This window comes from Anser cygnoides, chromosome 11 (genome assembly GCF_040182565.1).
Source record: "Anser cygnoides isolate HZ-2024a breed goose chromosome 11, Taihu_goose_T2T_genome, whole genome shotgun sequence".
In the NCBI taxonomy this organism is placed as follows: domain Eukaryota; kingdom Metazoa; phylum Chordata; class Aves; order Anseriformes; family Anatidae; genus Anser; species Anser cygnoides.
Genome location: NC_089883.1, coordinates 20,097,171 through 20,114,897, shown reverse-complemented (window position 1 = coordinate 20,114,897; position 17,727 = coordinate 20,097,171). Strand labels below are relative to the sequence as shown.

Below are 17,727 nucleotides of genomic sequence, written 5' to 3'. Positions count from 1 at the left end.
GACTTTCTCTAACAAACTCAGAATATGATTAAAAAAAAAAAAAAAACCACCCTCAGAAAACATTTCATAATCTTAGGGCACTAATAGGTACTACACTTAAATATTATTTATGAGAAAGAAGATTTGAATAAATATAGTACCTTGTTTTGGCAGCTAGAAATAGTTTCAGAGGTCCACCACTCCTCCCTTCCTGCCTGACGCTGTAGAACTTTCATGGCACAATCAGATTGTAGTGAACTACAGATTTAATAATACTTGGTAAAATATTTGGTTAAAAATATCCTGTTATATCAAAAAAAATATTTTCAAATATGCCCCAAAATTTATGACACACTGTCAATATGGGGATAGGTGTTCATACATAGAGTCCTCAGATTTTAACCAGCTACCTTCACAGTCAATGTCAGCACAGAGCTTATAAATTCTAGCTGAGGTTAAGAATTTGTGATGTTTCTGGATTTCCATACAGGTGTTTTTGAATGCGGGGTCACCATTTGCAAAGAGATCCTAGATAGGGGCTAACACAGTGTAGTTCAATCAGTTATCTTGGGAAATGTACCCAAATCAATTCTTAATAAATACGCTCAAGTAGCCAAAGCAGGGAAAAGCAACAGAAATAATGAAGGGGGTCTTTAACAGCTCCTAGAGTTATTCCAGAAAAGAAGGAGAGGAAAGACTGTGTTTTTCAGCTACCCAGAGCCTTGGCCGAGAAGATTGGCCCCTACTAAGGCTGCTAGAATTCACCTACCAGTGGGTAACAGACAGAAAGCCTCCTCCAAGGGGAGGCTAAGGACAAAAAGACAAGATAGTAATCTATTTAGTCCAAAGAAAGTTCAAAGCTCAGTCAAAAGTATGACAGGCAGATATCTAAGTATTGAAAACAAACAAACAAACAAACAAAACAGAAACAAAGAAAATCTTACAGCTGTGTTTTTATTTGGACATTTTCCAGTGATAGCTATTAGGCTACAGTTCTTATGATGCATACATTTACTAAGTACAACATCAGACACTACAACAGATCAGAGCTCAGGTCATTCTGACAATGTTTTGGTTTTCATCTATGTACTGTGGTGGTATTGAGTGAAAATCTATGTTTAAAGGCTTTTATTTACCAGATGAAGTATCAGCATCTTAAAAAAAAATGTTTACTTATAGTACTCATACGGTATTTGAAATGTGTTCAGTTTAAATCACAAATTACACAGACCTTCAAATTGCAAATGCTGGTGTTTCCAAGTTGGGAACAAATGTTACTGGGTATCAATCTGCTTTTCAACATTAAAGTTGACCCTGCTTTTTTCCTTTGATAGGTAAAACAGATTAATTACATTTAACGGACTTAAGCACTTTCATGTTCCATCCCAGACTGAGAAGCAATTTTTTCCAAAAGTTGAATAGAAGACTATGTCCTAAATGTCAGAATAAAATGGTCACTGGAATAAAAATACACCAAACTGAATGAGGTAATTGTGCAAAATCTCTAAAATAACTGTATATAATTCTAAGGGGTCTTTGACAAGTATTTTTCCAGCATCTGATAGAATCTATTATAGCAATAGATAATAAATTAAAATATAAAAGATATATCCACATTAAAAGAGCATAACCATGATTCAAAGGAAAAAAAAAAGTTGTTAAAGTAATTCTGCATTATAATTCCATGGTTAAAGAGATATTAGTCCTAAGGTGAAAGATATATTATACACTGACACTAAAATTTTACTTCTGAAAAGTGCATGTAAAATACTGCCATGTAAAATATTAGATGAATTACCAATTACACATCTACTTCAACTTAAAAATATTTTCCTTTAAAACATGTCAAGCAGCATATACTTTTAACGTGATATAAAAGTAATACCAGTCAAACCACTGAGTTTAAGGATAATATCTATAAATTACTAAACACTACTTTTTTAAGGAAAAGAGATATAATAAGGCTTTTTACAGGTAAACGGACTTTAAAAATAAACAAAAATACATTTAGGCATACATTTTAATACACTAATGCTTACATAGTGGATACACTTCCTGATCTACAGTATGAACATACTGTAATGCTATTTTTTTGTTTTTCAATAGGAGAAAAATTCTGTAGGTCAACATGTTCTCACTTATTTTCCTTCCTAACCATGTTCCTGAAAGTGAAGGCTTTCCCATTACATTCACTCAAATACAGTACCCCTAAAAGTCTGAAAACTACTATACCCCACCAGTCTTACATTATACCTTATTTGGAGCCACTCATAGTTTCAAAACTTAAGTAATATTAAAAAAAGAAAGGTTTTGGTGTACCACGCACAGAAAGACAATTTAAATCATAAGTAAAGATCATTCAAAATATTTATGCAATGCAATATTAGGTTCTTGCAAGTGTCAGCATGGTCCATCAAATGTAATATGGGGCATACACATTTGAAAGTAAGACAACATGAGCATCTTAAAATGATACTTACAAAGTTCAGGTTGTCTTTATTATCAATTTTAGCAACCATTTAAACAGTATCTCTACCTCTGAAGTAAAACACAACTGAAACATTTTTGTCTGCTTTACAGCAACATTTTTTTCTGTGAGTTTGCAGGCAAATAGATAAGTACCAAATAGTCTAATAGTGTACCTCTAGATTATTTCTCAGTATTTTTAAAGAAATTAATGTTAATGCTAAATTGCTAATTTTTATATTGTATAAAAAATATTGCACAACGCAACTGAGTAAAGTGTGTGACTTTTTTTTCCACGTGTTATTTGAGCCATACATCACAAACTACGTTTTAAAGATCAGAATTGGAACCTTAAGGAAGGCCCTTGCCCTTACGTTGCACATTGTGACACATGCATTCCATAAACCAGATACAAGGCGTGTGAGACAGAAAAATCTTTCTGGTAAGATGTGTAATACCCCAAGTACCTCAGTTTCTCATTATGCGCTCTGGATCTCCAACCATTAAATCAGTATGCATCATGGTTGAATGACAGCATCATAGTCAAAACTTACTTAGCATTTTTGTAAGCCAATCTTTCTAAGAATATGAGTCTTGGGCTACTGCAGAAATTTTCTGTTAAAGGTTTTCTTCTCAAATACATGTATGAAGGAATACTTTTTTATTTTTTAAACTTTTTTTAAGTGGCAACAATATACATTATACTGAAAATACACACATCCCTGGGGTCTACAAACAAAGAAAAACATTGGACAGACTACAAAATCTAAATAAATACAGAAATCACAACTGATTTCTTATAATTTGTTTCAAGATTTTGTATTCTTAGATAACTATTAAGAAAACAAAAACAACACAATAACTAAACATGTAATTTCCAGTGTGCTACTTGTGCTTAGTTACCATTTTCCTTTACAGGTGATATTTGATAACATTTGCAAAAATCCAGTTAGAATAACAGACTGCATTGGACTGTAAATAAGGCTGACAACAAAAAATGAAATACCTTATTTTTAGTGCCTAGTATGATACTGTCATACATTTAGAAGAGCACAATATGCAGCAGCAATTTAATATGCTTGGTAAACCACAGTACTAACAAATGAACACCTATGTTATAGCATATAGTAAGCTATACGACTTATCACTAGAATTTATGTCAAACTGACATAAATAAGGAAGTGGTTTATGAAATCATTTTATATATTGCCAGTTTTTGCTTCTCCATTCCAGTTTTTACAAATTAAATGTAACAGGCTCCCAAGTAACTGTGTATGCTACTACAAAATGCCTTACTTCTGAGTTTTCCATGGTCAGGACTGTGACTGTCCCTATTGGTCCCTGCCTATGAGAAGGTTACATACGGAGTTTAATTTACACTATTTAAATATGTTACTAAAGATCTAAAAACGTCTCTAGACAGCTGAAGACACAATTTTTGTCCAAGCCGATTTCCATATTCTGGAAATCTATGAATCAGTAATGTCCTCATAAATGCAATGACTGAACACAAATGTACATCTTCCTATTAGCCTTCAATCTGTGGTGCTGCTGTGTAGTTTTCCAGCTACTTTTACTATAGATCTGGGCATATACAGACTGTTTGTTCAAAAATGTGTTTTCAGTAGCTCACTGTGTTTTAATGGGTGATGATATCAGGCAACCGATTCTCCATCTAACACTGACAGCACATCCTTGGGATCAGACACGTGATATGAAGCCCAACCCTAAGCTGGCTGGGATCTGGATGGTTTCTAATGCCAGAGAGGATGGATTAAATGGAAAAGTAACAGGAAAGATGTGTTTAGCATCCATGAGCAATTGAGGAGAGTCCTTCCTGTCTCGCAGACGCAGCTGCAAAGATAAGAAAGTGATTACATTAGCATTTAACCCCCTTCATTGACAATAATCATCTTGTGATAAGGTAGTACTTCACCTGTGTTTACAGATACGTGCGTGTGGTAACTTGACCTTGAACGTTGCTAACAATTGTACCATTAAACTGCAGTTACTTTTGGCATTTTTAATTTTGCATATCTTCCCCTTATAATGTAATCTGAAAGTATTTAGAGTCCTTGCAAAAGGAAGAAGTTAAGCACTATCTGGCAACCGGTAAGTAGAATTATAGTTTTATCTCAGTTCTACCTTCCCAGTCTCCCTTAGCCTGCTAACAATGTACCCAGATTTCAGACAAACATGAAAGATCATCTTTGTTTCTTTTCTTTTGTTCTAATTGCTTATTTTCTTTGGAGTATTCAGAATATTTAATTTTTATTAAGATATATTAAATTAAAAGAGATAAATGAAGAACTTTGGAATGCTTATAGGCCTCAGTTTTCAAAGCAGTTGAAAACTCTCATTCAGACACAGGTCTGACAGAAGTAATTTAGAAATTTAGAAGCATTTAGAAAGCAAGAAAGAAACATTCAGAAATGTTACCAGTTGAAAAGTGGGCATCAAAACACATTTCGAATCACTGAATATCCTGAGTTAGAAGGGACCCACAAGGATCATCGAGTCCAACTCCTGGCTCCACAAGGGACCACTCAAAAACCTGACCATCTGTCTGAGGGCACTGTCCAAATGCTTCTTGAACTCTGGCATGCTCAGTGCCATGACCACTGCCTTGGGGAGCCTGTCCCAGTGCCCGACCACCCTCTTGGTGAAGAACGTTTTCCTGACACCCAGCCTGACCCTCCCCTGTCCCAGCTCCATGCCGTTCCCTTGGGTCCTGTCGCTGTCCCCAGAGAGCAGAGCTCAGCGCCTGCCCCTCCACTCCCCTCGTGAGGAAGCTGCAGGCCGCCATGAGACCTCCCCTCAGTCTCCTCTGTTCTTGGCTCAACAAACCAAGGGACCTCAGCCACTCCTCATATATCTTCCCCTCTAGACCCTTCAAAATCTTCATAGCCCTCCTTCAGACACTCTCTAATAGTTGTATGTCCTTCTTATATTGTGGCACCCAAAACTGCGCACAATACTCAAGGTGAGGCCTCACCAGCACAGAGCAGAACGGGACAATTCCTTCCCTTGACTGACTAGCAACGTTGTGCCTGATGCACCCCAGGGTACGGTTGGCCCTCCCAGCTGCCAGGGCACACTGCTGGCTCATGTTCAACTGGAATCCCCATATCCCCTTCTGCGGGGGCTGCTCTCCAGCCTCTTGTCCCCTAGTCTGTTCATATAGCCAGGATTGCCCCCTCCCAGGGGCAGAATCTGGCGCAGTTTACATATAGAAAGACATATAACCACAAAAACCTCTCACCCTTCTGGAAAAGTAGCACATACTGAGAGAAACTAACATTTTCTTGTGAGTCTGGAGGCAGTAAATTGTGATTGCTTAAGATTTTCAGGCTGACATCACCTTTTCAGCATAGAAAAAATATGTCTAAAAAGCTTAATTTACTTCAGATTCCTCAAGTGTGTTTCAGGATAAGGCCTGTTTTGGCTCATCGAAGGGTTTATTACAGATAGCTACATGATTTTTAATGAAAAGATATAGCCATACCTGTATTGTACGGATAAATGATACCAAGACTCTCTCTTCAAATTCATTAACTGGAGTATACAAATTCAGTACTTTTACAATCTGTGAAGAACAACAATTCTTAGTAGAATGAAACTAATAAATCTGTGGGTTACAAATATATGGTTACTAGTATATATTTTTTTAATTATCTATTTTAAAAGGAAAATTCTTTTCAAGCTTTTTTTTTTTTTCTTTATTGATTCACGCAGAATTTCATTATCTGCTTAATGCTATGTTATAAGGCTGCCTCCTTCAGAACATGTGTTCTCTGGAGGTGGAAACTCCAATTTTTATATTTGTGTGGAAAACACCCAACTATGGAAAAATCAGATTATAAATAGCTAATGGCGTTCCTACATACCCTGGAAACATGTTGCATTTCTCTCCCTAGTTTTGACTCTCTAATTATGACCTTCTGGAGCTTTCACTCAAGAGAATCTTATGACTTCAGTGTTTTTCAAGAGTGAGCTATTTCTCTAAAAGCAGGACTATAGCCACTAGAAGAAAGAACTGCAAAAACAAGGACTTTAAATAATATGGATTAAACATCTAAAACTTTAAAAAAAATCTTTTTTTTTTTTTACATTTTTCTACTTAAAACAAACAAAATTCTTTTTCAACAAAAATAAGACACCTGAAGCATGTGGAATTCTAAGTTCTTCCATTACAGAACTAAATTAGTGAATTAATAAATCAAAACAGCTGTATCAATGTAAAAGTGCTGACACCAGTGTGAAAGAAATGGAGAAATTTGTTCCTTTTCCTAATGGGAATGTTCATCCAAAGATGCTTGGATCCAGTTATTCTGTAAAAACTCTATGCAAGTGTAGCACAGTTTAAAAAAAAAGTGCATCTTGTCTTTACAAAAACCTGAGCTTTCATAAATAGAATTCTTCAGCTGTGCTGGTTACTGATATACACTTGGTTCAGCCTTTCTGAGGCTAATGGGTACAGAAACTTAACAATTTTGTTTGCAGACCCTGAGACAACAGCTCTGTCTGAATTGTCCATTAACTTAACTGGATGCTAACTCAGATGGTAGAAAGATAATTTCCTGGTATCCTAGACAAAGTTGCCTGGAGTACAGAGATGTCAGCGAAAAGTTTTCTCTGAGGATTTTTGCAGACTAAGAGACTATTCGTAAGTACAACAAACTGCACGGTGTATTGAGTTTCTTCTCATTTAGTCAAAACTTATCTTGAACATCAGACCTCAAAAAAAGATCTGGTCCTTTTTTTTTAACCCTTCCAATTTAATCTCTTTAGTTGTACTAACTCAAAACAAAGTCAGAGAAGTTTGATACATGTGTGACAGCAATGCAGGCAGCCCTAGCAAACACTGACAGAGCAGAGGAACTGCTCAAATGTGACAGCCAAAAAGACAATGAGAGTTTGGTTACCTGGGCAGTAGTCAATGCGTTGCACATTGAACAAATGGCTTCTGCATCTTCATCTGTTTTCTTTTTTACTTGCAACAACTGTGCAGCCTGAATGAGGGGCTCCAGTGTTTCTTTAGCCCCGCTATTCATCAAATTTTTATCACGTAGCCATTCTTCAAGTTGACTCACATTGTATCTGTACAAAGAGTTAAGAATACCAAGACATTAATGCTTAATTACTGTTAAATTGAAAGCATGTGCAATTTCTCTTTCATAGTGTTTGCTCTTTGTCTTCATATGCTTTTCCTTCACATCAATGATTTCCCATGATCTTGTCTTCACACTATTTCCCTTTGATTGAGGCAGGAAATTTTGAGTTTCAAAACAGTTAGAAACTGTGGCCAAAGACTTTCACTTCCACCTTTCCCTGCTTTTGTTCCTATTAATCACAGAAATGTGACAAGTAAAGGCAAATGAAATTTTGTCAGAAATGTACAGTGATGCTTTTCGTGGTTCCCTGAGTGAGTGGAATGCCTTCGCTCGATTTCCTGGCACATGCCAGTAGAATGCACTGGGCAACTGATGCCAAATGTAGGAATAGTCTAAGATGGCTTTACAACAGGAAGCAGAAAATTACAGTATAGATGAACACAACAGGTATCCACTGAGCCACTAAGATACAAAGAATGCAGCAGGCACAGTTGTCATTACTGCCTAAAAACTGAGAAAGCAAGTATCAACATTTCACCTTCAGTTCTGATTCCCACTGCACGACAAAATACTTTTGTTTTGCTTCTACCATGTTTCCTTGAAAGCTAGGTAGGGTTTAGCCTACATCAGCCAAGCTCATTTTAACCGAACCCCTCAAAATCAGCTTAACAGCATCCACAACTGTTTGCATGTGAAAGAAAAAAAATACTCATAGCATATCTGCTATTCGCTCAAAACGTATTCAGCAGTGTCAAGAACACACGAAGATTTTCAGCACTACATTCAAGAACCGTGTGACATAAGCTCTCCCACCTTATCTGCATTCCTTTGCTCCATGAGCACATGTCCTTGCGCAGAAGAAGATTATTAAGTGTTACAGCCCCGATGATGTAGAACATCTGCTTGACGACCTGTTTGATGAGCTCTGGATCCATTCCATGCTGACACATCACTGAATGGAAAGAATTCAGCTGCCGAATAATGGAGTCCAAAGTGTAGGTTCCTTCATCAGCAATGCTGGATGTTCTCTTCCGCAGCCCTGTTGGTTTCACCCCTGAGACACCTTGGATAGTCTCATGCTCCAGCATTCCTGAAACTGCATTTGATTGACAGCGTTAAGATAACAAAAGCAAATTACTTACATGCAAGCATGCTGTGCAAAACAGCAAAACTTAGTATTTACACAGAAAGAGCATGCTGGGCTTTCTGCCAACCACACTATCATGATTTCCAGCAATTTTCTTAGTGTCCTACTATGTTTTGCAAAATCTAAGCTTACAGGGTTTTACAAAGATTCCAGCATGTGTGTTTGAATGGAAGGTCTAACTGTAGCTCAAGAAAATGCTTTTTTCCTCCACATGATCATATAAGCAGCAGTGTCAGCAAACCAAGAGATGTTCCATTCTTCTAAATGGTATGATCAGAAGCCATAATGAAAATTTGTGAGAGAACTGTCTGACAGGAAAAATTAAATGTACTTTTAATAAATGCAAGCTTATTTGAATGCAAGCTTCACCACTGCTAGCTCTTTCATTGCTAATAGTCTATCATGACAGACAGCCATTTTTTCCTCTGTATTCATTTTGAGTTCTCGTGTAATTTAAAGTCCAATTTTTCCAAAGGATATTTCCCAATACACAGATGTCAGACAGTCCTAGTAGTGGTTCTTCTTGTAAATACATGATTTATGACAAGCATCAATAATGCAAATTGATTTATTCTGTTAGTGCCAGAAGAACCAGACACAGTTTAGTTTTTCCTCTAATCCAAGCTATTCAGTGTAGTCCTTGTCATTTATAAACAGAATACCACAAGAACTATTAATAAAACTGTAGCATTTATGAAGAAATATCAGATACAGCGTATTACTACCATCACAATTGTCTTTTTGGTACTACTGTGTGAAGTTTAAAGAATTCAGCTTTGCCTTACCAATCATTGGTTGCAGAATGTTTTCCAACACTCGGACAAGTTGTTGGTAGATCTGAATAGCCAAGTCACTCAGTACTTGTCTATATTCAGCTAAGTCAAAATTAGTGAGGCAGTGCTCATTCTGACGAGGTGTATTATGCTTCATAAACCCCTGAATTAATAAAATAACAGAAATAAATGCTTCAATAGAATAATAAAAAAATCACACAAAGACAGTACTTATACATGTTCATGCAACTGACAAATAACACTTTCAAAATAATAGTCGCAGCCCCTAAAAATTCTAATTTGGAAATTTTCATTCTACCTAATACTAGGATTTGATTTTCAGTTCTGACTTATGCAATGTCTGCTTCCTTGATGTGAAACTTTTGAGTACCTGACAGAGGAACAAACTCTGCCAGCCTTCTGGCTGGTAAGATCCTTCCCTCCCACTCCAACATGGGCATTCTCACCTGGCCATTTATAGTCAAAATCCCATTTAGGTTTGAAGAAGGAATATGATATATCATAGCCGCCAAACTTAAAATGGCCTGCCATACCATGGTTAAAGAGATAAATATAGCCTTTTTATAGGAATTTTAGTGAATCATTACCAAACATCATAATGGTAGCAAACAGATTCTTCTACTTAATCTGGGTTAGCACCTTCAAGAGTACAATGCCATCTAACCTGTAGCGCCCTAGCCTGCAATAAAGTGAAACTGGATCAAATTTTATCTCCTAGTGCTTTCCAATGACATCATCACCATCATTCCAGAAAGCGTAGCTGTTTTAAGAAGCTTTGAGTAAATTTTGAGATATTTCAGGATTTTGTCAAAGTGTAGTGCTCACAAGAGTACTGTAGAGCAAAAGAAAAGAGAGTAGGAGCACTGCTTACCTCTTCTCCACTATATTGTTTCAAACAGTGCAAAAATCGGCAGGTGTTGGATAGCCAGAATGACACCGTTTCGAAGTCATCACCTCTTTTCTGAAGATAAAAACAAACACATTTCAGCAAAGACTGATAAGGGGAGTAAAATAATAAAATGTTAGACAAACACTTAAAATCCATTTTCTTGTAGCTACTCAGATTCTGATGTTTTGTAAAACTGTATTTCAGTGACATATCAGAAAAGCAAGTTTTTTGACAAAGTACTATTAAAACACCCTGTTTTTACAAAACCATTCTTAACTGCTCTGTGTAGAAATCACAGAGCAATGCAACTGTGTGCTGGACAAATGAACAGTGAGGTGGATTGAGAGCTGTCTGAATGGCATGTCTCAGAGGGTTGCAATCAGTAGCAGAGTCTAGTTGGAGGCATGTAGCTAGTGGTGTCCCCCAGGGGTTAATACTGTGTCCAGTATTGTTTAACGTTTTCATCAATAATTTGGATGAAGGGATAGCGTTCCTCCTCAGCAAGTCTTGTGATGATACAAAACTGGGAGGAGTGGCTGACAACCCCATAGTGCTGTGCTGCCATTCAGAAGCATCTTGACAGGCTGGAAAGATGGACACAGAGGAACCCCTTGAAATTCAACAAGGGCAAATGCAGTGTCCTGCACCTGGGGAGGAATAACCCCATACATTGGTACAGGCTGGGAGCAGACCTGCTGGGAAGTAGCTCTGTGGAGAAGGACCTGGGGGTCCTGGTGGACAGCAAGCTGACCATGAGCCAGCCATGTGCGCTTGTAGCCAAGAAGGCTGATGGTGTCCTGGGGTGCATTAGTAACAGCATTACCAGCAGGGTGAGGGAGGTGATCAGGGCCTCTATTCAGCCCTGGTGAGAGCTCACTTGGAGCATTGTGTCCACTTCTGGGCTCCCCAGTACAAGAGGGACATTTGCTCCTGGAGCGAGTCCAGCAAAGGGCTACTAAAATGATTAAGAGACTAGAACATCTCTCATATGAGGAAAGGCTGAGGCTGAGGGAGCTGGGCCTGCTCAGCCTGGAGAAGAGAAGGCTCAGGAGGGATCTGATCTGAAGGTATACGTATCTGAAGGGAGGATGTCAAGGCAGTGGGGCCAGACTCTTCTCAGTGGTGCCCAGCAATAGGGCAAGAGGCAACAGACACAAAATGAAACACATGATGTTCTGTCTGAACATGAGGAAAAACTTCTTTACTGTGAAGGTGACTAAGCACTCTGAACAGGTTGTCCAGAGTTGCTCCAGCACTCTCCTTCCCTGGTGATAGTCAAAAGCTGTCTGCACAGGATCCTGGGTAACGTGCTCTAGGGGACCCTGCTTGATCAGGGAAGTTGGACTAGATGATCACCAGAGGTCCCTTCCAACCTTAGCCATTCTGTGATTCTGTATTCCCAAAAAAACCTTTCTGCATCACAATGACTTGCGACAAGAGCCCAACACAAAGGATAGGAATGATGCATGGCCAGCAGGAGGAGCTGAGAACAATTCAGTTTTGATCAATTTCACTTACATCATAACCATTTTGGGAGCCTGATATGTAAAACAGAACAAAACAACAAATCCTCATCACAGTTAAACATAGATACTTGTACAATCTGTCTGAGTAATAAAAATTTCAGACCTCTATAGCATGCACTTCATTCACTTATGTTTGTTCAGGAATTTCTATTGAATATCTAAGCTCCTGTTGGACTATTTACTGAACATTTTTTTCAAAACATGTAGCTTGTTTTTTTGAGCACATCTGTTTTATTTAAAAACTAAAAAGTCTCTACAGAGCATAAAGCATCTTTATCTCTTATTATTGCCTTCACCATACCCCATGGCCTATACTCTTCTAGCCAACTCATTGCAAAGACTTCAGGCAGTAGCATTATCATCAATAAAATCTGCAGATGAAGCAAATGAGGAAATCTGTGAACCAATACTGCAAATGAAGCATTTTAATGAAGCGTTCTGGAAAAGACTTACAAAGACTCACTATGCAAGTGATTGCATCCAAAGCTTTAAAGGCATAGCTTCAAGGGGGACAACTATTCAAAATAATAATAAAGTAGTCCTTTTTTCATTGATTCAAAGCATCTGTGGTATTACGTGGAGAAAATACTATCACTGCAATTTGTTGCTTGCTAACACAAGTTTTTGTAACTTCAGTGGGAAGAGTTTACTGATCAGAAATCCAGAGCCAATTCACTGAAAGCCCCTTCCTCACTCCTCTAACATAAAATCAAAAGGAAATTCCCAATTAACATTCTCCTAAACCAAGCAGACTAACCTTCAACACTTTTTTGATGCCATTGATAGTGGAAGTCAACAAGGACCGCACTTTTTGGTCATCATTAAGGTAATCTGCATGGCGTACACACATGAACAAAATATATGCAGGTAGTCCTGGAATCAGGTTGACAGCTACCCCACGTGGTTTCAGCTCTTGGGAAAAACAAACACACATTATTTTGTCATCCATAAATTCACTGGGAACTGTTATACACTGTAATTGCAACTTCCCCGGTTAATTGTACATATATATCTATATATGGCCAGTGAAAAATTAACAACAAAACTAAGAAGAATGTATGAGCCACTTTCTTGATAAAATATCAGAACAGAATGTAAATGCCTGCTAAAAATATGTGGACACAATAACACACACTATGTTAATCAGGAAGGAAGATTAGGTTACAATAGACATTTAGAAATTTCAGATAGATTGAACACTGTTGAAACCAAAATACGCTGCGCATCTTATGTTCACTTTATTTTTCAGAGTATGTGTGAGCATGGGAGGCTTCAAATGGGAAAGATGCTTACCTAAAATAAGATTTTTGACCAGTTTTTGTTCATCTTCCTTCTTATATTCTAACATCCCCTGAAAGTCCTTTTCTTTCCGCGGAATGTTGACTGGACGAATAGGTTCGTCAATGATTTGTCCAGGTGATATGTTCTCCATCTGCCCCACTTCAGAAGGAAAATGAAAAGAAACAATATAATGTTTTCTAGTGAAACTAATGCATGTCAAAAGAAAGTTTAACATTTCTAATGAAGAATTCCATCATATAAAACTAATCCATGTTTTTCTTTGGTTCAGGGTAACACCTAGCAACAAAACTCCTATTAAACAAGAAGACCGATTCTTGATAAATGTGTATTTGGGTAGCATTCTTCCTTTAAAGAAGAGTGGAAGTGTATGAATGACATCCACTAATACACTAATGGTTGATACCCTGGATTTTATCATGTAAAAGCGTGATTTTATATTAGTTGATTACAATCAGTTGATCCCAGATTAACACTGCAAGGGTCACTGTTAATTCTTCTGCAAAATGTCAGCATTTTTTAAGCCCAATCTTTGTTACCTATTGTGGTAGGTTTACCTCAACCAGCAACCAAGCATTCATACAACAATGCTACACACACTCCAGCAGGCTGGTAAAGAATATGAAGAGCAAAAGCAAGAAAATTCGTGGATCAAGGTAAGGACTGTTAGGTGAAAGAAAAAACTTTGGTTTTGAAAAGCAGAACTTGATCTCATCCCATGAAAGCTACATCCTCTTCTCACAACCCTCCGAGCTAGATCTCTGCAAACTGTTGTGCATCCTGTAAATCTACTAAATGTATACACCTGTAAAATGGGATACAGAATGTAGAAATCCAAACTGGAGCTACCAGTAACCAAAGACTATATACAGCTGTTTATTCAACATTAACTTGGTATCACTGACTGCCCTGTTCTTTTCAAACAGTGGAGTGGATAAGACTACAAAGTCACTAATTTCCATCTTAATATGCAACAAAACACTTAATTAGCCAATGAGTTTGTTTCTGGAGAGTGATGACCATAAAAAGCTTCTGTAAGGTTAGGATCTGAGTTATTTGAAAACAAATTAATATTTTAACTCTTTAACATTATTAACCCCTTTTAACAATTACAATGATTTCACTTATGCAGAGACACAGTAAGTTCTCAGTCTCAGCAGTCCTGAGATCCTAAGGCAACTCTCTTTGAAGTTCATAAAAAATAAAATTATCTTAGTGCATATCTCAGCACTCTCATATTCAAGTCTGGCCAGCCTCTGAAAAAGGAAACCTCAAGTGGAAAAAAGCAACCTCAGCATTCTTGGCTCCAGTGATAGAAAAATTCACAATCAAAGAAAAACTGTGTAAATTATTTCTATCTGGTTCATATTTAATATTGCTTTCATCTTGACAAAAACAGATACTGTCTTTGAGTACACAAATGCACCAGGTAACACTCCTTTATGTTCAAATGGTTTCTGCCTTCAGAGAAGCATCAGCCTTCTCTTACTCGTTGCTTTCAAATTATGACAAATCTTCTACAGCTTTATAAAGGAACACAGGGAGCTCTGAGTTGATCTCCTGTTTTTGTAATCAATTAACAGAGGCTAACGCTGCTAAAGACTTCATGTCTTCCTGCCCACTAAGACAGATGGATATAATGACGACTGGATCACACACACACAAAAAAATCTTTTCCTTTCTCTCAAAATATAAAAGTACCTTCAAGTTCACCGATCTTCTTAGCAAATACTTTCAACTGTTTCTTTAACTTTCGAACAGTTTTGTCTTGCTTTTCAAGTTGCTCCATTAAATCCTGTAAATTAGAATGAGAGAAAGATTAAGATAGGAGAAAATGTCATAATGTGACAGAGACAAATCAGTGCTGTTAGAGTTTACAAGGTGGTAGGAAAGCTGAACAGTGGTGCCATCCTCTGGATGAGGTTTGCAAGCTGGTACACTACAAGACAAATATTGCAAATATTATTAAGTTATCTGCAACATGACAAAGGCAAAGCTCTAAGGTTTATTCTGCAGACACTCAAAACTAGGTCAGTTCTTAAGGAAGGAGACAAACGTCTGTGCTGCAAACACATCTTCCTAATGCTTCCTCCCTCCCTGCTCTTCCAAATGCCTCACTGAGATAATTTTCTTTATTATTAAATAGCTATCCTGTACTTCTGAGTCATTTATTCATACCTAGAGTACTGACTTGTTATTAAGACCTATCCATTTTATAACAATATGAAAGAGACATCTGCAGAAAAAAACATACCTTGCATTCAAAAGTACCAAAATCATCAAACAGCAAAATATACAACATTTCTTACAATGTTCTGCCATCTCCCTATTACTTATTGTCATCGCATTTCCTTAGACTGAAACTGGAGTCCTACAGGAAGCTTCTTTATATTCTGTACTTGAACAACAACGAGCACCTAAAAGTCCTATTGTTGCAATAAAGCAGTATTTTTCTTTCCAAGGAACACTCCCCAGCAATCCTTCTTTGAATGTTTATATGACCTATGCTAGTGCATTCACAAAATAATCTTGTAATTAAAAAAAATAATAAAATTAAAAAAAAAGTCTTTATAAAGGAAGCAAAACCTCAAGCTCAAAAAATCAGAAAGTCATTGCAGGATAAGGGTTTGAAAGTAGCTTTAAGAAAATGCTCTTTTGTAAGCACTTGCTTGCTCTGTTAAGAAAATAAGGAACCATGAGCTCCTTGCATCAAAAGCATCATGACAGAAACTATGCTTTTTCTAAAAGTATTGAAAAATATTAATGCAACAGTGGCAACAACTTAGAATTAGGCACAAAACTGCTCTCTGTCATGTAGTAGAGTTTACAACCGAATATAATATACTAAGCAGTACAAGCAGAAAGATAATAGGCCTGTTGAAAGAAGATTCAAGGCCGTGCTTTGTATTCAGTGCAGTGGTAAATTTTACAACAGAAATCCTGCTAGTAACACAAATATAGTCAGATATAACAATTTCTAATTAAATTAAAAAGTACACACAATTCTGACAGACTTTTGAAAATATGTGTGAAGGGATGTGATTCCTGAACAACAAATATGTGAGGAGAAATGCAGTTCTCTCCCTGGTTCCTCTAAACAAATTAAACATTTCACATCTCACTGAGATCTGGAATCTCATAAATGATACTCTTTCAAGTTTAGGTATTGTGCTCTCTCTACTCATTATCTTTAATTATTATGGAGATCAACTACTTTTATTTCCCCTTTTACCCTTAAGATTTTTCATTTTTGAAAAATACTAATTGTAATCTTCCTGATTAAACAGTTCAGCATTTTGATTCTGATAGATTTGTTTGCATCAGATGTCAGCACTGTAAGGAGATCTATGAAGAAATTCAAGCTAAGATTTGGCTATTCGCGTTTGCAGGCAGCATTCACCTCTGTATGATCAGGCTCTATTTTGCTGAGCTGATTTTAAATGTATCAAAGTTTTAAAGTGAAGAGTGGACCTTAAAATTAAGCATCTTTTGCATCACATACTTCTTTTTCAGGGCATAAAGGCAGTATTAAATAGTGTTCAAAAAAGAAACTGCTTTGCTGACAATGCAAGACATATTAGTAACAACACTATGCATCAAAAAGATGCAGACAGATTACAGAGAGGACACTAAGACTAACAAAAAAAGCAGTGAGAGATGTAATTGGCATCGTGAAGCTCTCTGCAGGGAATCTCCTTTGAAAGGCAAGAAGGGAGGCAGCTTGCTTGTCAATTAGTGGGGTCCAGAAATAGCGAACGAGACAACAGAGAAACAGGATTCACGTGATCTACATACAATCATCCGTTTGTAAAGTGAAATCCGGTACGATTGATACTTCTTGGGATCATCTGCATACAACTCCTCATAAAACTGTAAAATAGGCAGAGGATTGTTTTTCTCCCTCCCTTTGAGACGCTAATACTTCAGTAAGCACTATATAAATAAATGAAATGAGATTTAAACATGATCAAGGATCTCTAATTTTTAGGTAGTTGAGTTCTTAGGTGTGGTACTGACTCCAGCCTCTCCCAGATAGAAGTTAATGTAGATGAGTTGCAGAACAGTCAGATCTTTTAAAAATGGCCTGTAATAATACCATGAAAATCTGGAATGTAACCTTTGCCAGAAGCTGAAAAGGACGGTTTCTTCTGGTAATAAAGATGGGAGTGCAGTGAATACTGCAATTCTAATATCACATCTGGAAAACCTGTAAACAAAAATAAAAAAAAAAACCAACCTCCTACTTTACAGCTAGGAGAGGAAAAGAAGTATATTCCCAACTTGGAACCTTGCACTACTCAAATATCTGAAGTGAAATACTAATGAATGAGTCTACATCTAACAAGTAAAATTACATCCACTGTATTTGAAACTAAAGAGAACTCCCCTGAGATGTAATTACATGACTTTTGTCTTGGGAACTCAGAATGTGATGAGTAGTTCTCTTGGTGGAAAAAAAAGGGTTAAAACTCATAATACATGACTAAGCAGCATGAGGGAGCTGTCCAAGATG

The 17,727-nt window shown here is 37.1% G+C and overlaps 1 protein-coding gene across 8 annotated transcripts in view; it reads right to left on the bottom strand.

Moving 5' to 3' along the window:
• Positions 1 to 917: 917 nt before the first annotated feature.
• The window catches only part of MYO5A (myosin VA), a 104,019-nt gene continuing 87,209 nt past the window's right edge, over positions 918 to 17,727 (bottom strand). For 4 of the 8 annotated variants that reach the window (XM_067003623.1, XM_067003619.1, XM_067003616.1 and 1 more), the window contains 10 exons: positions 17,010 to 17,084; positions 14,916 to 15,009; positions 13,209 to 13,355; positions 12,673 to 12,827; positions 10,372 to 10,461; positions 9,492 to 9,642; positions 8,373 to 8,655; positions 7,371 to 7,545; positions 5,951 to 6,031; positions 918 to 4,299 (listed from right to left, as the gene is read on the bottom strand). In XM_067003623.1, the coding sequence (XP_066859724.1) occupies positions 4,147 to 4,299; positions 5,951 to 6,031; positions 7,371 to 7,545; positions 8,373 to 8,655; positions 9,492 to 9,642; positions 10,372 to 10,461; positions 12,673 to 12,827; positions 13,209 to 13,355; positions 14,916 to 15,009; positions 17,010 to 17,084 (1,404 nt within the window). In that variant the 3' untranslated portion in view covers positions 918 to 4,146. The remainder of the gene's footprint in view (positions 4,300 to 5,950; positions 6,032 to 7,370; positions 7,546 to 8,372; positions 8,656 to 9,491; positions 9,643 to 10,371; positions 10,462 to 12,672; positions 12,828 to 13,208; positions 13,356 to 14,915; positions 15,010 to 17,009; positions 17,085 to 17,727) is intronic. The other 4 variants (XM_067003617.1, XM_067003621.1, XM_067003618.1 and 1 more) reach the window with 1 other exon arrangement.